Here is a 22,330-nt window from a genome sequence, read left to right as displayed (position 1 = left end):
TATTTATTTACAAACAATATTATAATTATACTATGAATACAATTTTGTATCTTTTCTCAACAGGCCTTTTAAGCCATCATATTTAATGACTAAATGTTACATGTAGGTTTATACTTTTTTTTTTTAACGTTTTATTTTATTTTTGAGACAGAGAGAGACAGAGCATGAATGGGGTAGGGGCAGAGAGAGAGGGAGACACAGAATCGGAAGCAGGCTCCAGGCTCTGAGCCATCAGCCCAGAGCCCGACGCGGGGCTCAAACTTACGGACCACGAGATCTTAACCTGAGCTGAAGTCGGCCACTTAACCGACTGAGCCACCCAGGCGCCCCTAGGTTTATACTTTAAAAGAAATGCTCTCACTTACACATTTAATTCCTATGAAATGTAATTAATAAGATCATAAAGTAATAAAAGTACTCAAAGATAAATTAAAGGTTTGTAAACACTAATCTGTTCTGGAAGTTCTACATTTTGAAACTATCTGGCTTAGCAGTTGATTAACTTTAACATAACCATATTCATTAATTCCACTAGAACAATAATAGAAGTTTAAGAAATTTTTTCTTTGGGGTGCCTGGGTGGCTCAGTCACTTAAGTGTCTGACTTCAGCTCAGGTTATGATCTCATGGTTGGGAGTTTGAGCCTTGCATCAGGCTCTCTGCAGACAGCACAGAGCCTGCTTTAGATCCTCTGTCTCTCTCTCTCTCTCTCTCTCTCTCTGCCCCTCCCCTGTTCATGCTCTCTCTCTCTCAAAAATAGATAAAAACATTTTATTTTTATTATTATTTTTTTAATGTTTACTTATTTTTGAGACACGGAGACACAGAGCACGAGCAGTGGAGGGGCAGAAAGAGAGGGAGACACAGAACCCGAAGCAGGCTCCAGGCTCTGAGCTGTCAGCCCAGAGCCCAACGTGGGGCTCAAACTCACAAACCATGAGATCATGACCTGAGCCAAAGTTGGATGCTTAACCCACTGAGACACCCAAGCACCCCTAGATAAAAACATTTTTAAAAAAAGAAAGAATTTTTTTCTTTAGAATTTATAATAATTTAGTGCCCTAGAATTCCCTGGGCAATTAGTGGGCTCTAGCTTGCTTTCCTTTTCTCTTTGATTTTCTATTTCTCATGACATCCTCACTTCTTGGGTTTGAAATGAGAGGAAATTTGGGTCTAAGGCTGTTACTTTGGTATCATACGTTTTAACACGTTATTAGCTATAAAATAGTAATCAGCCTATTCTGGTTCTGCAAAATCAAACCCTCCAACTTCAAAGAGAGGGGTATTTAATGGATTTACCTAATTATGAATCAATTCTTACCTAACACTGCTGCCTGAAATTTAAAATAACATTTAAGTAGCTGTTTTGCTACAGTATATCCTTGATCCTTAAAAGAATCTTGTGAGGCCCATATCAATGAAGAAAACTTAAGTACAGAGCATTAATAGTTTATGGGATGACTACTCAAATCTTGGTTTTCATAATTTATCTAATTGCTTTACTTTGGCGTCATAATTATGGAGCCATAGATTTTCCAAAGCTTTGAAGAACATTAACGTGTCAATGGGTCCAACCCTTCCTCTACCCATTTTGCTAAAGAAAAAAAATCCAGTGAGATTTGTCTTGTGTCATACAGCTAGCAAATGGCAGACAAATCCCTTGGACTTTGATTTCTTAATTTCAAGTCTAATGCTCTTTCAATATACCAGTTACCACGCAAAATCCACACCTATGCATTATGACAACGAATACACAAGGCTGCCAAGAAATCATCTCATCACAGAATCTCAAGTTTCTCCCTACTTCCCCACAGATACCTCCCAAGAGATGTACAGCAAAGCGCCTACCACCGAGAGGTTGCACTTGGAAGACATTTAGTAAACGTCTGAATGAGTGAAGTAAATAACTGAACGAGTGAAAGGGGTATATATATGCGGCGTATATTCACAGACACTGACGGGGTGGGTTGAACCGTATCCACACTCTCAGCACGACACAGTAATGGTAACAGCAGTGCTGCCGGGCGCAGGACAGGACGATGCACTTTGGCAACGTGCTGTAATTCCTTCCCAGAGCCTGCAAGATACAAGTCTACTTGGGGAATGAGGAGGAACCAGAGAAGATGACGCACCGACACTTGACAGTGAAGTGCCGCAAGGCCAGAAGGAGGACGTCAAGTGGCTGCTCCGATTTAAAAACATCGCCCAATTCCTCACAAGACCTCCTCTCTGATTTCTGCGCTGGCCCCTCGGCTTGCTGTTAGGGAAAGGAGGGTGAAACAGTAATAGAAAGAATAGAAAGAGGGGACCTTGAAAAGGCGGGCAGTCTGGGAAAGACCTGCCCTGGGGTGTGATGACTTCACGCGGACTCCGCTTCCTCGTTGCCCGGCAACAGCTGCAGGCCCACATTCTACGAAGGCCCAGGGGGCAGGCGGAAGCGCGCTCCTCCCATCAGGGCGCCTGACATCATCGCACATCCTTGCAACGTCGCCACGTTCCGACTAGGAGGGCAGTCTTAGGCTTGTCGATATTAGGAGAGAACCGTCTCGGTGCTCTCCAGAGGAAACAGGAAGAGAGAAGCAAACGGAGGGAAGGGAGACGGGAAGGATCTAGCGGGATGGGAAGCTGGCGGGAGAAAGACCGGCTTTGGTTACCTGGGGAGCGTGAGCAGCTTCGGGTCCTTTATGAAGTGCCCGGATGAAGCTCCAGCACCCACGCGCCTTCCGTATTGAGCGCATCGCCATCTTGAGAGGGGCGGAGCCGTCTTGGCCTGTGTGACGTCTGCTCGGAGAGCCAGTCCCAGCTGCCTTGCTTGCTGCGCATGCGCGCATGTATCCGGGCGTGCCGCGGTGCCGCTGCTTTCGGGACTCTGGTGTTTGCAGAGCAGGTGGGGACAGGAACGGGGTGGGGCTTGGCGTTAGTGTTTCCGCTAGAGTTTAGTCTTTGTGTAGGCTTCATGGTGGGAGAATTTCTTCCCAGGACAGTAGTAGCAGCGTTTTAGACTGGAAGAAAGCCCATAAATTGCCTTTCGGATCCTAGCCATCCAGAGGCATCTTTTAAGAAGTTTCTCTCGGAATGGGGCCTTCCCAATCCTGTTAGAGCGCAGTAAGTGGTCCTTTGAGACTTAATGTGGCCTCATTAATTCATTCCATCTACAAACGTTTGTTAAACCCTGCCATCTGCTAGGTACCGAAGGTGCAAAGACATCTGTCTTATGCGGCCTGATGGGTAGCAGGTAAATAAACGATGCACTGGTGTGTTATGAAGCAAACACTCAAGATTGCGGAAGAGGGGTAGTTAAGATTGTGGTGCCTGAGCCTGGTCCAGGGAAGGCTTCAGAAGGTGATACTGATAGAAGAAATTGTTTGTGTTTGGGTTAAATTTTGAGAATTAACACAGTGCTCCTGCTTCTGCTAATGCGCTCAAAAAGCTCCCAGATGGTAAAGAACTTATCAGTATAAATATAACAGGAAGAGATTTGTCAGAATTTTATGTGTTTTCTTGTGTTTATCCATTGAACAAGTACTGACAATTACCACATTTCCATAGGGAGAGGTACGGGATGAATAAGGATGCCTGTACTCTTAAAGCAGCTGAAATCTTAACAGGTTAAAACAAAATGTGTGAATTAGAACCATCCATTACAATCTCTTAATAGTGGTACAAAGTACTGGTGGAAATTCAAGCATAATTGGAGTAATGTAGAAATAAGCAGAGAAGGAATCGGAGGGATAAAAGCAAAAAAAAAAAACCCCGAAGGAAATCAAGACTTATTCTTGTACAAATCAGTTGAAGTTTGCTTTTGTCTCTTAAATTTGAGGTGTGTGCAGTAGTTCCAAATGTGATGACTATTAAATAGGTCAGAGGCTCAGGAGAGAGGTCCAAACTGCAAAAGAGATAGTAGTTGAAAGTAAGGAAGTCTGGGACCACCAGGTAGTCTGTGGAATAGAAGCGGTCAGATGATGGAAAGTAAAAGGACTAGTCAAAACATAATTAAAACCCCCAAAATGTGGTATTACTCAACCCCAGGAAAGACTTTGCCAGTGGAAGTGATGATTGATCATTATAAAGGTATATAGTAGTGGGCCATCTGGGTGGCTCAGTCAGTTAAGTGTTCAGCTCTTGACTTCAGTACAGGTCATGATCTCGCCATTCGTGAGTTCGAGCTCCGCATTAGGCTCTTTGCTGTCAGCACAGAGTCCACTTCAGATCCTCTGTCCCCCTCTCTCTTTGTCCCTTCCTCACTCTCTCTCTCTTAAAAGTAAGTAAACATTTAAAAAAAGTAAACATGCAGTTTTAGAAATGTTTTGTACTTGTATATACAGCAAAGCATTAAAATACAGTTTTTTACAGATATGTTATTAATTAGATTAAATGACCCTAGGAATTAGTAAGATTGGACTTGTGACATCTTCAGCCATCTGGATTGTGTGATAAAGCCTAGCAATAAGATGAGGGTTATAATAGAAAGCTGTCCAAGGCCTGTCCACTTCATCTCCTCAAGCAGTATTTTTTGTCTTTTATCTACAAAAACTCACATGGCTGATAATATTTCCACGGGAGATATTTCCAAGGCATACTCCCATTGAAGAAGGTGTATGGGAACACAGTGTAACAACTTCAATATCTGTATTTTTTTAATGTTAATTTATTTTGAGAGGGCATGCAAGCAAGGTGGGGGGGTCGTATCTGTGTTTTTTAAACAAGTTATTTTCAAACTTAGAAGTAATTGCTTCCCACCACAGAGGTGACCAGTGACTCTTGAGTGTCACTCAGCCAGCCGGGTTGCCCCTTGAGCAAGGACTGTGTTTTATGTTTCTTACATTTCCCCGTGCATCCAGTACACTACCTTGCACAGAGAAGGCACATCTTTTATATCTAAATTTTATTTTGACCAAGTATGTAACTAATTGTCAGAGGTTGGTATGTTTTTAATAGCCAGGAGGGACAGCTGATAGCGGAAAAGACACTAGATTTATTTAAAGCAAGTTAGTTTCGTCTGTTGTACTTTTTTTACGTGGCGTTCTGAAATCTTTGGCGTTGGGAAAGGATCATGAAAAAGCTCACCATTGTCTAAGCCCACTGCCTTCTGCTCTTCTAAGAAGTGCAATATATTCAGCCTATTTTAATGAGTATTTTAAATGTTAATCCTGAGTCTTCAGGAAAAGGTATGTTATTCAGCGTACCGTTTAATGAACAATTGTGTAATACACTTTTGAAATGTTTCTGTACAAAGTGATTAACATTTTAAAAGTTTGTATACTGCAGGGTTAGTTTGGTTACCTGAGAAGTTCACTTCATGGAATATTTCATTGTCCAACAGTGTTGTTTAAATGAAGCATCGCTGTATTTATTGGCAATATTTCACACTGCTCTCATTTGGTAAGCCAAATAACTTTAATAAAATGAGATCTAAATGTTGTACTTTAAGCTTACCTCAAATATACTTAGAATTAAAAATTTGTATAGTCCTGTGCTTATGGCATACACTGTGTGTCTACAGCTGTCCATGCATACTATTTTGGATACTTGTTTAAAATTTGATTTCTCACCAACACTTTTATAGTACGTCCTGGTAATTTTGCTCTTTCCTTAACATTCCCTGCAAATCCCATCTTGCTTGAAACAATAGATTAAAACCAGACTGGCAGTTGGGGAACGCTTTCTATTGCAACCATGTGTGTCAGAAGAAAGGATTAGGTTTCCTTGTCCAAGAACATCAAGGGGAACCTCCACCTCTGCAGACACACCTTTATTCCTCAGTAATGGAGAGTTTATATCTAGTTAGATTTAAATGGGATAAGGAAAGAGTTTAAATCCACTTTCAGCTCTAGTGGTATAATCAGCCCTCAAGTCTCAAAGTATCCAATTTTGTCTCTCTAATTTAATTCTAAGTGTCAGGTTGGTATTAGATGCTGATCAAGGTAATGGAGAGTTGCCCTACACATTTATTCACTTAAAGAAGAATTTTGCAGACTGCAAAGACTAGATGGCATCTATGTTCAAAACTTACTTAAAGCACAATCCATTCACCTCTGGCTTTTCCTTTATATTAAATATGTTTTTCAAATACAGAGGAAGAGATTCCACAGTGAAGGTAAATCTTCCTCTTCATAATTTGCTATCTTAGGCTGGACTCATTCTGAGGATCTAAATCAAAGTGAGGCAGAGTCCGCCTTTGAATGAGATCACTTCATCAGAGTGTCATCAAAGTATGCGGGAAACCATAATAATCACGGGGAGACAATTTCTTCCCCTCCCCCCACCTTTGGCTTAATTATCTAGTTCTAGCCCTCATTTCATAGTGATGAAAGTCGTCCAAAGATATTAAGTACTTTGACAAAAGTCACACAACCAATAAGGTGCAGGATAGACAAGTGCTCTACAGTAACAGACACCACTATAAAGCTGAAGTAGCTGAGGCAGGACTGATGCAAGGGCAAGGTTTCATCTAACAGCACATATTTGTGTCATGCTTCCAGGTCAGACCAACTCAACGGCTAATTTTTAATTTTTTTTTTTTAACGTTTATTTTTGAGACAGAGAGAGACAGAGCATGAACGGGGGAGGGTCAGAGAGAGGGAGACACAGAATCTGAAACAGGCTCCAGGCTCTGAGCTGTCAGCACAGAGCCCGACGCGGGGCTTGAACTCATGGACCGCGAGATCATGACCTGAGCCGAAGTCGGCCGCTTAACCGACTGAGCCACCCAGGCGCCCCTCAACGGCTAATTTTTAAAGGGTTGATGCGCTCATCTCTCCTCCCCTAACATTAAAAGATGCTGGTTTTCCCTAGTAGCTTTTGGGGAAGTGTACATTATACCATCTTTGTATGAGGATCAGAGTCAGAAGGCCCATCTGGTCTTTGGAAAAAGAGACTTAGAGGTTTAAAGGAGGCATTACTATCACTTTTCCCCCCAGAAGATGCCATCTAGCAAAATTAAGGGAGAGACTTAGTGATGTGAATAGCAAAACAGAATTTTTCTCAGAGCACCTTTTCCTTAAAATTAAGGGCCAAGGCCATAGCTTTTTCCAGATTCGACTTCTTACCTTAAGGACTTAGCTACTCCACAACAATGAAAACATTTGGGAGTGGGAGAAGGTGGGAGGGGTGGAGAGAGTCAAAGCTAGGAAGTGAATGATTTGCAATGCCTCAGTCTTCAGACAAATGACTCCATTGCTTGTAGAGTCCTTAGCGTGGGATCCCAGGAATAGAATATGGGGCTGGTGCAGACCTGGAGATTCCTGTTCATATTTAATAGTTTCTCTCTATACTTTTTTTGTAAATGGCTGTTTCTTTTTTTTTCTTTTTTTTAATGAAATTTATTGTCAGATTGGTTTCCATACAACACCCAGTGCTCATCCCAACAGGTGCCCTCAATGCCCATCACCCACTTTCCCCTCCCTCCCACCCCCCATCAACCCTCAGTTTATTCTCAGTTTTTAAGAGTCTCTTATGGTTTGGCTCCCTCCCTCTCTAACTTTTTTCAAATGCTTTCTAAAGTATTTTGAAGATGTTTTCATTTCAGCCTAAATGGCTGTTTCAACATCAGAGTACAAGTCTTCAAAGAAGAGACTTGCCCCCTTGACTGTGGATCCAGAATGGGGCAAATAATTTTCTAGAAATGTAAAAGACAACTTTCAATATTCTCTATCTCCATTGTTCACCCTCAGTCTTAGGAGAAGATGTTCCGTGGAAGAAATGGAGCTTAGAAATTAGCACATTAAAGTTTTAAAAGAGCATTTTACTTTGTTGTCTCCCTTTGCATGCCATAGCTGCTCCAAATGGTATGGCCCCGAAGACAAGATCTTTATGTTATCTGCACACTCGTTCTGTTTTTATTTTTTTTAATTAAAAAAAAATTTTTTTTATTTTTGAGACAGAGACAGCATGAGCAGGGGAGGGGCAGAGAGAGAGGGAGATAACAGAATCCGAAGCAGGCTCCAGGCTCCAAGCTCCGAGTTGTCAGCACAGAGCCCGATGCGGTGCTCGAACTCACAGACTGAGATCATGACCCAAGCTGAAGTTGGACGTTCAACCGACTGAGCCACCCACGCGCCCCTGTATTTTTAAATCACTCCCAGCTACTTCATAATGGGCTCCCCACTTCGGAATTTATGTTTTACAAAAAGAAGTAGGTCTGGACAAAGCTTCCGGGAGTGTCTTTTAGATAGGCTCCTTTCTATTTTGTCTATGTAAGCAAACTCCATTGATCCCTTCGCATACTCTATCTCCATGGTGTAATGCTAGGAGCTGTTAAAGTGAGACACAATGCTTAGATTTTGATCTTTCTAAAAACAACATGAAAAGATCTCTCTGAAACAAGGGACGTGTTAACCTCACTGTCTCAGTCAAATCCCATCTTTACCAGTTAGAGTCTGTTGGACTTTTCCGAAACCCAGTGATGGTTGGAGTCAGCTGTGATTGTCTTCACTTTTTGTCTTTAATAAGTAGAAGTGAGCATGATCTTGGAGAAATTCTGGATGCTAGCCCCATTACTGATCTGAACCATTTAGCTTTCATGTGCCTCTTTTTTCATATCTGTAAAATGAATAAAGGGCTAGGGCTACAAAGAAAATGAAAATGCTAATTCAAAAAGATACGCACCCCTATGTTTATTACAACATTAATTACAATAGCCAAGATATGGAGGCAACCTAAGTGTCCCTTGATGGGTGAATGGATAAAGAAGATGTCTCACACACACACACCCACACACACACACACCCACACACACAGGAATATTATGCAGCTATAAAAAGGATGAGACCGTGCCATCTGAGACAACATGGATGGGTATTATGCTAAGTGAAATAAGTCCGACTGAGAAAAGACAAACATCATGTGATCTCCCCCATGTGGAATCTTAAAAAACAAATGAATAAACACAAAGCAGAATCACACCTATAAATACAGAGTAAAACTGATGGTTACCAGAGGGGAAAAGGGTAGAAGGATGGGCAAAATGGGTGAAGGGGAGTGGGAGATACAGTCTCCCAGCTGTAGCATAAATAAATCAAGGAAATAAAAGGCACAGCATAGGGAATATAGTCAATGATACTATAATAATGTAGCATGGTAATAGATGGTAGCTACACTGGTGAGCATAGAGAAGTTAAGCGTAGTATAGAGAAGTTGAATCACTATGTTGTATACCTGAAACTAATATAACGTGTGTCAAGTGTATTAACAAAAAATGGGGGGAGCTAGATGACATACATTGTAACTCTTGTGATTTTAGGAACTAGTTTCTGTTTTGTCCCAAATTAGATTCATTTAGAGGTACAGAAATAGGTATTACAGTCAGGATCCACATTTCAGAGCACATCCCCTGACCACGTGCCCATGGCAGATACTGACATACAGATATTGAGAATGGGCTGCAAAATTTTCCCAAGACCGCTCCAGGCAGCTACTCTCAACCAAATACAATGGGCCCTATTCCTTCTGTCTTGGAAGGGTTAGGTTTATGAAAGACAGGGAATATGCAACTTTTCTCACCCAACTGTGAGCAGGAAATGGCTTTCCACATATCTTCCAAAGTGTGAGTAAGAAGAATATCTTAACCCATTTTCATTCTCTCTAGCTACGTTAGGGCAACCCACTGGGTTCCCAACTGTATTGCTTTCGTTATTTGTCAGAAACACAGTCATTATTTTGTAATTGGCAATCAGTGACTTATGTAACAGCTGCTAACCCAAGAGTTCTACTAGAGGGTTATCAAGCAGGTGCTGTGATTTTAGGAGAGGAAGGTAGCCAGTGTCCACCCACAGCTAGGCAGGTGTGGGGAATGAGGTGTGGGGGGTGGGGCAGCCCTGCCTCTCTCTACACATCCTCTGATCTGATCTTTTGCTTCCTCCCATTTGCTGAACCTCAGGGTGAAGTAACATGATTTATCTGGTCCATAAATGTCAGTTCTTCTCCCCACCCCCCACCACCACTTCCCATTTCCCAGAAGCACAGAATAGCTGCAAAATAGTAACAGTGGATCTTGAAAGTCCAAATGGAAATATTCAGTACAGAGCCACTGTCCATTTACAAAGCTAGAAATACAACTCTGAAACAATGGTAAAAATCTAAAGCGTATTAGGTTAACTTTCTAACCAGGCATTACATTTGAAGGCAAGACCATGTTTTCACCTCTGACATAGCAGGGTACTTGGGACATCAGAGGAGGGCTCAATAAATATTGGCAGATTGATTAAATGAGCAAATGAGCACATGTGAGGAGGAAGAGGGAGGTGTGCAGTGGGATATTTTAAAGATAGTGCAGGGAATTGGAGGGAAAAATTTTAAGCCTAAACTAAGCCCTGGAAGCATTTTTAAAATCTCTGATATATGCCCGCTTTCTTGTGGTTTGCTCTTTCCACTAAAAAGCAGAATGCATAAAATATTCTGATTAGTTGAGGGTTATTACTTAGGTTCCAACTAATGTTTTATATATAAATCTAAATTACTGCTTTTCCTCCATTCTGCTTCTCTTTCTGTTTGGTCAAATCCCTGTGGGAGGGAGCAACATTCCTGTGGCGGGTAAAATAATTTCTATGGAAATTATTCAAAGTGCAATTTCTGTAAACACTATTGTGAAGATATGATTTATTTCTGGATTCAGTTCTTGTGTTTGCATCATCTCCCTGTTTATCATCAAGCTCTCTGTTTGCCAGCATCTCTTCTTAAGGATCTGTCCATACCAGTTTTGCATCTAAGAAGAGCAACTTCCATCAGCAGGCTTGAAGCACTGGGAAGCAAGAGAGAAGAGCTCGTGTTCCAGTAGGCAGTGGGTGTCCTGAGAAGAACACTGGGTTTTATACCCAGTTCTGACTCTGCCACAACTAGCAAAGTGGCATTGGAAAGTCTTTAGCCTCTCAGCCTGCTTTTTACCTTGAAAAAATGGGAGTGGTTGAACCAGCTGATTCTCAAGGGTCCTTCCAGCCCTTAACTGTATAAGCTTATGATCATGCAGGTGTCTCATTTTTTAACCAAGGATCTCCTGGTACTTGGGCGGATAGGATGAAATATACTCCCATTTGGACAGACGATCCAGCTGGGACTCAATGATCCTTTACCTGTTACACTGTTCATGTGTGGAAGACCCAGAAACTGTCTTGGGTAATCTGGTGTTGGAGGAATTGAGCCAAACTGTGACTAACTTGAAGAGCATACTGTCAGTGAGGAAATCACTAGATAGTAAATTCAAAGGAAAGGTGAAATGAAGAGTCTTTAATATCACATGCATCTCCGAGGTGGGGGCCAGTTTGGCAGCTAGTGCCCGGGCAGAGACCTTGGAGGTAGAGGAGATGGGAAACCAGCTACCGTAAAATTTGTTAGTCAAAGGTGCCGTTACTTCGTTCACAGTATTTACTCACTCAGAAATCATTTACCGCATGCTAACTTCATGCCCATAAAACTGAAGGACTAAAAAGGCAATTTTGAGTCATCATAGTGATACCTCTTAAGTTATCACATCTATCACCTTCTTTTCCTGGCTGTAGTTTACTAGTTCCCACTCTGAAAACTTAGAGAAATTGGGAAACCGGCATTCTTTCCCGACTCCCACCTTCCCATCCTGCCTTCCTTCTTTCCCGTACTTACTGACCACCTACTATTAACCTGGGACTGTCTAAAGTACTGGGATCCACAGAGGATAAAGGCTGGATCCCACCTTGGGGAAGCTGAGTACTGCAGGGAAGATTTCTTGTCAACTTGTTAAAATAGGATAGGGGCACCTGGGTGGCTCAGTCGGTTAAGTGTCCGACTTCAGCTCAGGTCATGAACTCGCAGTCCGTGAGTTCGAGCCCCACGTCGGGCTCTGGGCTGATGGCTCAGAGCCTGGAGCCTGCTTCTGATTCTGTGTCTCCCTCTCTCTCTGCCCCTCCCCCATTCATGCTCTGTCTCTCTCTGTCTCAAAAATAAATAAACGTTAAAAAAAAATTAAAAAAAAATACAGCAGGATAGGAGCCATTCTTGAGCGTGGACATGGTAATGTGAACTCAAGTTGCCCATTTAAAAAAATATTCGCAACTATATAACTCAGTATGAGTCCACAGGGTCACTGGCAGAACAAGGATGCGCTTCTTAGGGCCTGTCTCCAGGTCAACACACACGGCTCCCACACCAGCCTTAGCTACGCTTGGCGATTACATTGTCACTGTCACTTATCACCTGCATGCCTTGGGCACAGGAGTTCACTCAAAATAGGACTGTGGTTTCTCCTCGAAGAATAACATCCCTTTAGAACCTGTGTTATCCTTTTTATTCTAGAATTGCTTGGGAATCAAGGAGGGAAGGAAAAAGAAGGGGTCTCTAGCTCTGACCTTTATGATGATTGGAAGATCCCACTCCAATCCTGGTGCCACACCTTTCATTACAATAACAAGGTCTCATTTCCTAGAACACTCAGCTTAGCTCTCATAGATTCTTAGACCTTTCCAGTTGTCTGACATTTAATACCATGAGGCAGTGGGGTGCGGTGGGGAGACATATAACATATAAACACCAGACTCTTGAGGGCTTGACATTCTGTTATTTACACATAAGCAAATACCTATGGGGGTCTGTCACAACCCAGGCACCAGGCCAGGTGCTAAGTACACAAAACTGAATAAGATACTCTGTGCACTTTTCCACATCACAATTTAATGAGGGAAGCTGCAAACAGCAAAAGAATTCCAGGGAAAACATCTTTGTATCAAGAAGGCCTTTTGCTTTCCCTCGAATCACGCTTCAAGGGCAATGGTGGCTCTATTACTTGCTACTTGTACGACCCCGGACAGGCTTCCCTTCCTAAGGGCCTGGGGCCCAGTTTCCTCATCCTGAGATGAGAGCAGGGGATAACAAGTTCCCCGAGTTCCCTTACAGCTCTGAGGAGAGGACTGAGCAGCTCTTGAAGGAGTTACTGGATGGGATTTTGAATTGGAAAGAGGACCGGGGTGCCCTTAGGAGAGATAACTGCATGAAGGAAGCATGGCCATAGACATGAATAAGGCATACCAAAAGGTGAAATTAAAGCAAATAAGGTATTAATACTTCTGCCTGCTTTCTCCCTTGAACCTTCCAGTCTATTCGTAATTAGCAGCCGGAGCAACACATTAAACTATATGTCAGATTACAGCCACCCTTCTGCTCAAAACCTCCAGTGGCTTTACATGTCATTTGGGAAAAATCTCAAGTCCTTACCAAGACCTATAAGGCCCAAATGATCTGCATTCTCCCAACCTCCCTTTCTGGCCTCTTTCCTCACTATCACCGCACCCCCCCCCCCTTACCTTGCTCTGCCTGGACACACCGGTCTCCTCACAAGTCCTCAACCCTTATTACCATCTAACATATTCTACTTAATTTATTTGCCCCTCCTCTAGAACATAAGCATCATAGGAGCAGAGAATTTCATTTTATTCTGTACCTCTCAAGCCTAGAATGTGGATGGCTAGTAACACACTTGTTGAATGAGTTTCGCCAGTTTACAGGGAAGGAAACTAAGATCCAAAGAAGGAAAGTGAGTGAGGTCCATCTGCCCCTTGGAGAGTGTGGACTGGTAACAAGGACCCTCTTATAGACAGAAAGATGGGCTTCAGCTCTGCCTACATCCAACTGCCCAGAAATATGGCAGAAGGCACTGGGCAGATGAGATGACATTAAGAATCTTGACATGGGGAGATGATCCTTCTGATTGTTGACTTAACTTCTGACATCCCTTCCTTTGGTCTCTTCAACTCGATTAGATTTACTTGTTTACTCCTTTATGAATTCACTTAACCAACATTCACTGTATATAGTGATATGGTCCCTTTTAGCAAAGGAAAAAGGAGGATATGAAAGGGGAACATTTACATCTTTATGTCATTTTTTTAAAAAGCAGTGGGATTAAGTGTGTCTGTTATATTTTACTTTAATTTGAGGATTCCCAGTGTTTTTTTTTTTAATTTTAAAAATAGAAACAAATATTTTCTGAGCATAACTCTGAACCAGGCATTATGGCAGACACTAGAGATAAAAGCAAATTCCTGAACTACACACACTTAGAGCTTAATTGGGGTAACAAGCAAACAGAGGGTTGCTCCACTGAAAGCCAGTGCCACCAGAGAGGAGTGAGGGCTCTGGTGGAGGCCTAGAGTGGGTATCTGACCCTGCCTGGAAGATGGTATTGGTGAGGAGGGGACTGTGAGTAGAGAATCCCAAAACTAACATCTCAGTGGAGTGGTTTGATCATTACCAAGTTTTGGGCCCTTTGGGCTTGCCTGTCCCTGGCCACTGGTGTTTTGCTAAACAGAGCCAGTTGTTCTGTGGATGCCTTTCCCCCCAGGCCAGTGTCTGCCCCCGGTCCCTTCACTCACTGCATCCCACGCCTTGGTATGACACAGCATTTCAGACGTTTCCCAGGAATCTATTGAGGCCCAGTATCCTGCACAGCTCACGAGGAGTCAAGGCCATGATGAGATAAGGGAGGGGCTAATGATGAACACGGACGAAGCCCAGGGGTGAATATGCAAGCTTTCCTCTGCTTTCCCCCAGAGAGGATGCTTGCACACCACTTCCTATAATTCAAACAGTATGTTTCTCCTTAACATCCCATGAAGATGCGGTGGCTATCTATTGTCAAGCCACACGAGACATGTTCTTCTCCCAAGATGGGGTTAGCACCCTTCCTGATGCTCCCATATTTCACAGGGTCTGTCATCCCCTATCCCATCTCCTGACTGTGTTCTCCACAGACACCTCAGATCCTTCTAGAGCAGCAACTAGTCCTGCTTGAGGTTGCATGGGACATGCCCTGCACACAGAGTGTGCTTAATAAATCATTGCTTCATTGAATTGAATGGTATCATACAACGTAGGCACTACTTTGGGCAAAGTTTGAGATATCTGAAGTCAAGCTCTCGTTTCAGAAGGCTGGAAAATGGTTTTCAATTTTAATTGATTATTTCTAAAGAAAAAACAAAAAAATGTTCTGGCAGTTCTCAAATAAATACTGGCCAATGACATTTCAGCCTGATTTGACAGGCTGAGCAGGGATACAGGTTGAGTACATAACAAAAAGCATGCTTGAGTTGCCCTCTTACTTGTGGTTGTGTATGAGAAAGAGCACAGGATATAGGAGGGAAAAATGCTTTGAAAACTCTAAAGTGGGCTGCAGATGTTAGTTTTGCTCTCACAGAACTGTAGCAGAGACTGCCCATGCGCTCAGTCCCTTGCAGACTGAAGCAGACATCAGTGTTTGGATGGGACTCAGGGATGGTAGGAGGAGTGGTTACTCGCACAGAGCATTCGGCTGTTCTGGGCTTAGCCAGGGCGCAGGTGGCTTTCCATTGCTGGAATTGGTAAGGGATGGTGAGGGAAGTACTTGGGCCTTGCTTTCACTTCATTGGCGATGCAGGTTGCCAGAAATCTTTGAACAATACCACTGTTTGGGCACCTATCTTAGGAAGTCAACTCTTGATTCATTTTTTAAATTCAAATCAAACAAGTGACAGTGACACATCCTGGTGCCATTTCATACCATTCCTGACTCCTCAAGTGGCTGACGCCAGTTGTCTTCTCTGGCAGGGATTGCTAGCCCTGGCTTTGCAACAGTCCAAGGAGCTGCAGTTCTCCAGGGGAATTGCAAAATACTTCTAAATATTCTGAAAATGAAATTAAATATTCATTTCATTTTAATTTACAGATGCCATACTTTTAGAAGATGTCAGTACTGTGGAATGAGATGGCTAACCATCATATGTATGCTGCAACTCAGAGATACAGCTGTGAATTCTCAGAATACGGTACTGATGGCCCTGTCGTCCAATGCATCCAATGTCTCATTTTCATCTTGGCCAGCTGTGAGCGTTAACCAAGACTTTTCTCTCTGTGTGCCTGTAAAATTTTGTAGGTCCAGGATGGTTGGATATTATTTCATAAAGCCTTAGTCTAGTGAGTTCTAATAATTCTTGATCTTTCCCAAAGAAATACTGCTCGAGTATTCCCCAATAGCAAAGTAACTAAGCATCCACATTTTCCAATTGTAATGCAGTTTTGATATGAGAAAAGTATGCCTGGTCTCCGGGATTTAGAAAGTAAACATGGAACAATTAGAATGCGAGTGCCATGGTTGGGGAGGCGGATGTTCTGCACATCTGCATCCAGAGTGCCTCACTTCAAATTTCTTGCCCTTTTCCTTTTTGCTTAAGTGTTTCTTGGTATGTTGCCTGGGAAGTTAGATATGTTATTATAACACAGTGAGGAATTATGTAAGACGAAGCCCAACTTGCTTTTCTTTTTCCTTCCAGTTATATGCCTTAGACAAAACTCAACCATTCTCTTCCATGATGTAGAATGGCTACTGAAAAGGAAGAAGAAAAGAAAGCTTTCAGAGGACAGTGGTAAACAAATGCATTATGATTTATTTAACAAGGAACTGTAAGTTTTTTACGTCCAAGAACATCGAACTTGCTTTTTTAAAATACTTTCTAAAAATTTTCTTTTCTTTTGTTTCTTTCCCCCCCCCCAGAAGAACTATAGAGGTGAGTTGTATATTTTTTCTTCTGCTCTTTTTTTTAATTGAAATATAATTAACATACAGTGTTATGTTAGTTTCAGGTGTACAATACAATGATTCAACACTTCTATACATTTCTCAGTGCTTATCATGATACTCTTAATCCCCTTTACCTACTTCACCCACCCCCCTACCCACCTTCCCTATGGCAACCACCAGTTTGTTCTCTGTTTTCAAGAGTCTGTTTTTTGTCTGTCTCTTTTTTTTCTTTATTCCTTTGTTTTGTTTCTTAGATCCCATATATGTGTGAAATCATATGGTATTTTTCTTTCTCTGACTTATTTCACTTGGCATTATACCTTCTACATCTATCCATGTTATAGCAGATGGCAAGATTTCATTCTTTTTTATAGCTGAGTGTGTTCCATTTTATTATATGTACACACCACATCTTCTTTATCCATTCATCTATGGATGGACACTTGGGTTGCTTCCATATCTGGGCTACTGTAAATAATGCTGCAGTAAACAGCAGCACATATAGGAGTGCACATATCTTTTCGAGTTAGTGTTTTCATTTTCTTTGAGTAAATACCTGGTAGCAGAATTATTGGATCATGTGGCATTTATATTTCTAATTTTTTGATGAACCTCCATATTGTTTTCCACAGTAGCTATACCAATTTGCATCCCTACCAACAGTGCGTGAGGGTTCCTTTTTCTCCACATCCTCACTAACACTTGTTTCTTGTGTTTTGATTTTTAGTCGTTCTAACAAGTGTGAGGTGATATTGTAGCCCATTGTAGTTTTAGTTTGCATTTCCCTGATGATGAATTATGTTGAGCATCTTTTCATGTATCTGTTGGCCATCTGTATGTCTTTGGAAAAATGTCTATTCAGGTCCTATGCCCCTTTTTAATTGGATTGTTTGTTTTTTGGTGTTGAGTTGTAGGAGTTCTTTATATATTTTGGATACTAACTTCTTTTTGGATATATCATTTGCAAATATCTTTTACCATTCAATAGGTTGCCTTTTTGTTTTGTGGATCATTTCCTTTGCTGTGCAGAAGTTTTTTTGTCTTGGTGTAGTCCCAGTAGCTTAATTTTGCTTTTGTTTCCTTTGCCTATGGAGACATATCTAGAAAAATGCATCTATGCCTGATGTCATAGAAATTACAGCCTATTTTTTCTTCCACGAGTTTTATGGTTTCAGTCTCACATTTAGGTCTTTAATCCACTTTAAGTTTTTTTTGTGTATAGTGTAAGAAAGTGGTCCCATTTCATTCTTTTGCATGTGGCTGTCCAGTTTCCCCAGCACCATTTGTTGATGAGAATATCTTTTCAACATTGAATATTCTTGCTTCTTTGGTTGTGGATTCATTGACCATATAAGTGTTGGTTCATTTCTGGGCTCTCTATTCTGTTCCACCCATCTATGTATATATTTTTGATCCAGTACCATTTTAAAAAGAATACTTGGATATGGTAACAAAAAAAAAATCAAACTGTAAAGAAAAGTACCAAACAAGAAGTAAATGTTCTGTTCTCCAATATCCTACCCCGACTGCTGAACCCACTGACATAAGAAACACTGTTAGCCATTTGTTTTACATCCCTCCTGAAGACGGCTATGCATATTACAAAGATGTCACAGACAACCACATGCTTTCTTTCTGTACAGGTTCTACAACTGGATTTTTTCCCTTCTTGTGTCTTAAACATCCTTACATATCAGTAAACATCTATATTTCAGTTTAAAAGAAAATTACGAGCTTCAGAGTATTCCACTGAGTGAAAATACCATTAACTGTTTATACAGTCTCTTTCTGGTCCACATTTGAATTGTTTTTAGATCATTACTATTGCAAACAATACTCTACTGAACGCCTTTGTAAATATATACTTGTGCACAAAAGAAAATATATCTGCAGGGTAAACTTCTAAAAGTGGAATGACTAGTTCTGAGCTTACATATATTTACATATTGATAATTTCCTCCTAATTTAGACCCCAACTTGTTAACCAGTGTAAACACTCAGCAGCAATGCATGCGAGTATGTTTCCCAACTGCTCCCATCGCTGGAAATTTGTTACCTCTGGGGTTCAGGGGAAGACTTTTACTTTTTGTTTTCATAGACGTCTGTACTATATAGACATGACATAATGATGATGTTCCTTTTTGTAATTAAAAAAGATGAAAGAGATTAAGAACACTTGTTTGTAACTGTTTGGGGAATAAGATTCTACTTGCAAAGCAGAGCCCAGAATATGAGACCATTCATCAAAATAAGACCACAGAAGGGGACAGTCAGAGACAGAGCTCTGATAAGGGCAGGCTTACAGAGGGGAAAGGGCTATGCCTTACCAGCTACCTACTGGGGAGCACCGGGGGAGGTAACCCTGTGCTAACAAGATGCAGCAGGCTAGAGATAGTTATAAATCTCTTACAGTGTTACTATCTCCCCACCCCCCATGAGATCGGGATGAGCCCTAGAATGAGAATTGATTTTTACAGGATACACTTACAAAGCAAGGAACAGTGGTCAAGCACTGCACTTAGTCCTCCTCTCTTGTACCCAAAGGACAATACAGTCTGCACTACTCCCTTTAAATTCTGCTAGACTAGAGTGCGCTCAATTCCTCTTTTTCTCACACAGACTGGAAAACTTGGATCTATGCCCACATGTACACATTTTCTTTAGTATCCCACCCTCAGAATCATTACCATAGAGAAGTGTTTCTGGGCAGGAATTCTTTGCAAAACAATATCCAGATTGGAGGGGAAAAAATCTGAGTCACAAGGATTTAAAGTCCTGTCTGGTCTGCTACAAGAGATGTTTCTGTAACGTCTGGTATCTCATATGCAATAGGCAAATAGGAAAATAATGTCAGTAAAACATGGAATTTGTGGAACTCAAGCATGACTATCCTGGGCAAGGACAGCGGGAATGACAGGAATGAAATTATAACCTTCCGTATGGAAGGAAAAACCTTTAGTGTGTCTGCTGCTAAGCAGTAGTTCTTTCCATCGTATTTTAAGGAATTTAAAAAGAAGTGCTTAATTGCTAATGGTAGTGCAAAATTGGGCAAGCCCAATGAAATGGAATTTGACAATTCTAGCATTTACCCTTGCTTATGGGCTGAATTGTGTCCCCTCCCAAATTCGTATGTTGACGTCTTCACGCTCAGTACTTCAAAATGCAATGGTGTTTACAGACAGGACCTTTAAAGAGGTAATTAAGGCAAGATTGGGTTGTATGGGTGCATCCTAACCCGATGTGACTGGTGTCCTTATTAGAAGGGAGATTTAGACATGGACATTACACAGTAAGAGGAAAGACCATGTGAGCACACAGCAAGCAGGTGGCTATCTGCAAGCCAAAGAGAGAGGCCTCAGGAGAAACCAAATTTGCCAACACCGTGATTTGGGATCTCTAGTCTTTAAAACTGGGAAAAAATAAATTTCTGCAGTTTAAGCTACCCAATCTATAGTATTTTGTTATGGCAGCCCTAGCAAACTAATAATTCTTGGACACATAAAAAGGAAACAACATAATGAAAATTATTCATTGTGATAATATTTATGATAGCAACAAAAATGGAAAGAACCTAATTTCCTTCCACTGGAGACTAGTCAACTATGGCATATGCACACAATGGGGTATGATGCAGCCATAAAAGACAGTGAGGAAGACTCTGTGACCTGATAACGAAGTGATTTCCAGGATATGCTCTTATGTGAAAAACAGCAAGTACAACAGAGTGTATGTAACATACTAGTTTTTGTTGTTAGAAAGAAGGAAAATAAAAATATTTTTACAAAAAATAAACACAGGAAGGATAGATCCAAAACGATAGGCTACCCACCGTTAACCTAATGTAAGGTAAGGAGTAGGTAATGAGCTAGATTAAATAGGGATGGGGGTGCAGTATCCCTGGGCGGATCTTTGTATTTAGTTTGAATTTTTTAGTTATGTAAATGTGCTGCACATTAAAAAATAAACTGAAAAGACTGAAAGAAGCAAACCCTGAAATCAAAATAACTAGAAAAAAAGTAAACCTAATCATTTATCAAATTGGTAACATGACCATGCAGGTTAACAGAATTAAAGTAACTTTTGGACACAGTAATCTGAATGAGAGACAGCCTAAGGATCAAAAGATCAGCAGCAAACCTTGGAGCTTAGTAGGTTTGCTGTTAGGATTGGTATTAGAGTACTGAAATTACCGTATTTGTATTGTGGGATAGAGCAAAAGAAAAAATCGTGTTGAGGGAGTTAGGAACTCGGGTCCTTCCTGTTTAGAATATATACACAGTGGGGAAAGGTGAGGGAGAACCCTGAAATTGGAGGCGCCATGATAAATTCTGTGTCAGTAGCAGTGGGCACACCTAGAAATTAGGTCTTGGTTTCTAAATATGATTCTTTACTCTCTTAAACAACAAGGCCCCCTGGGCAGATGGCCAATTCTAAGTTTGGAGCAGGGGAAGCGCAAGATGAGCCCAAAATATATAGTACCAGAAATCCAGGGCATGTTCAAAGACTACAAAAGACATGTCTAGGGGCTGCTGGGTGGCTCAGTAGGTTACGCATCAGACTTCAGCTCAGGTCATGATCTCTGACAGCTCGGAGCCTGGAGCCTGCTTCGGATTCTGTGTCCCCCTCTCCCTCTGCCCCTCCCTCCTCCTCCACTCATGCTCTGTCTCTCTCTCTGTCTCAAAAATGAATAAACATTAAAAAAAAAAAAGACATGTCTAAAGGACACAGGAGCAGTCCTGAGGGGCTGACATTAAAAGTCCCTATGTCCATAGTGATACTAAAACAAAACAAAACAAAAAACAAAAGCAAGGGGAGGGAGGAAAGCTCTTCTTTACAGAAGAATACCAACTAATATATATATAGAAGGGATGATAAAATTTACAAGTTTACCATTTGCAACCAGCAATACAATAATTGGTTCAGGTAAAGATCATCAGTAGTGGCTAGACTTACTGTGGGGATCATTTCACTGTATATACGTGCGTTGAATCATTATGTTGTACACCTGAAACTCATATGTTATATGTCAATTATATCTCAGTTTAAAAATAGAAGACCCCCCCCAAAAAAGATTGTCAATAGTGAACAGTTATTGGAAAGCACAGTAGTCATAAATCTCAAAATATCACATCACAGATGGCTTATTCATTACAAAGAGAAAAGATATCTTTACAATGAAGAGAGTCAGCAGATGGCACTTAACCAGGTGATTAAACTTTGCACCAATGGGCAAATGACATTAGGTGTAGCTACTGTGATACAACGGAAAGTGTATACCACCACTTATGTAGCATATTTGTCAAAAATATTTAACCTGCATCAAAACGTGAGGAATCAAGGGGCGCCTGGGGTGGCTCAGGCAGTTAAGCGTCCGACCCTTGACTTTGGCTCAGGTCATGATCTCACAGTTTGTGCGTTTGAGCCCCGCATCGGGTTCTGTGCTGACAGTGTGGAGCCTGCTTGGGATTCTCTCTTTCTTCCTCCCTCTCTCTGCCCCTCCCCTGCTCGTGTACACGTGTTCTCTCTCTCTCTCTCTCTCTCTCTCTCTCTCTCTCTCTTTCTCTCTCTCTCAAAAAGACAAGACAAATCAAAAAACCTTGAGGAAGCAATAAGAGCATCCAGATTATTGAACATCCTTCAAGACTATTGGCATGGGCTTTTGATAAATGTCATAAAATGACATTTTGAAAAATGTCATAAAAGTGTTTAAAGACTTGAGAGAGGGGGACTGGTTGAGATTATAGTAAAGAGACGTGGAATCTTAAATATAATCATAATCCTTGGTTTGATCCTGGATTGAAAAAGATACAAGAAAAG

At 41.4% G+C, this 22,330-nt stretch overlaps 1 protein-coding gene and 1 long non-coding RNA gene across 5 annotated transcripts in view; one reads left to right on the top strand and one right to left on the bottom strand.

Moving 5' to 3' along the window:
- Positions 1–2,757, bottom strand: part of WARS2 (tryptophanyl tRNA synthetase 2, mitochondrial) — a 96,217-nt gene extending 93,460 nt beyond the window's left edge. Inside the window, exon 1 of one of the 4 annotated variants that reach the window (XM_058716045.1) lies at positions 2,655–2,757. In XM_058716045.1, the coding sequence (XP_058572028.1) occupies positions 2,655–2,744 (90 nt within the window). In that variant the 5' untranslated portion in view covers positions 2,745–2,757. Of the gene's footprint in view, positions 1–2,309; positions 2,596–2,654 lie in introns of those variants that run through there. The other 3 variants (XM_058716044.1, XM_058716046.1, XM_058716043.1) reach the window with 3 other exon arrangements.
- Positions 2,758–2,772: 15 nt separating this feature from the next.
- On the top strand, positions 2,773–21,166 carry LOC131504086 (uncharacterized). The gene is made up of 2 exons (XR_009257766.1): positions 2,773–3,105; positions 15,662–21,166. It is a non-coding gene; the product is annotated as an uncharacterized LOC131504086 (long non-coding RNA).
- The last annotated feature ends 1,164 nt before the right edge of the window (positions 21,167–22,330 follow it).

The sequence above is a fragment of the Neofelis nebulosa genome, chromosome 2 (assembly GCF_028018385.1).
Source record: "Neofelis nebulosa isolate mNeoNeb1 chromosome 2, mNeoNeb1.pri, whole genome shotgun sequence".
Classification (NCBI taxonomy): Eukaryota; Metazoa; Chordata; class Mammalia; order Carnivora; family Felidae; genus Neofelis; species Neofelis nebulosa.
This window is presented reverse-complemented; position numbering and strand designations above follow the sequence as displayed.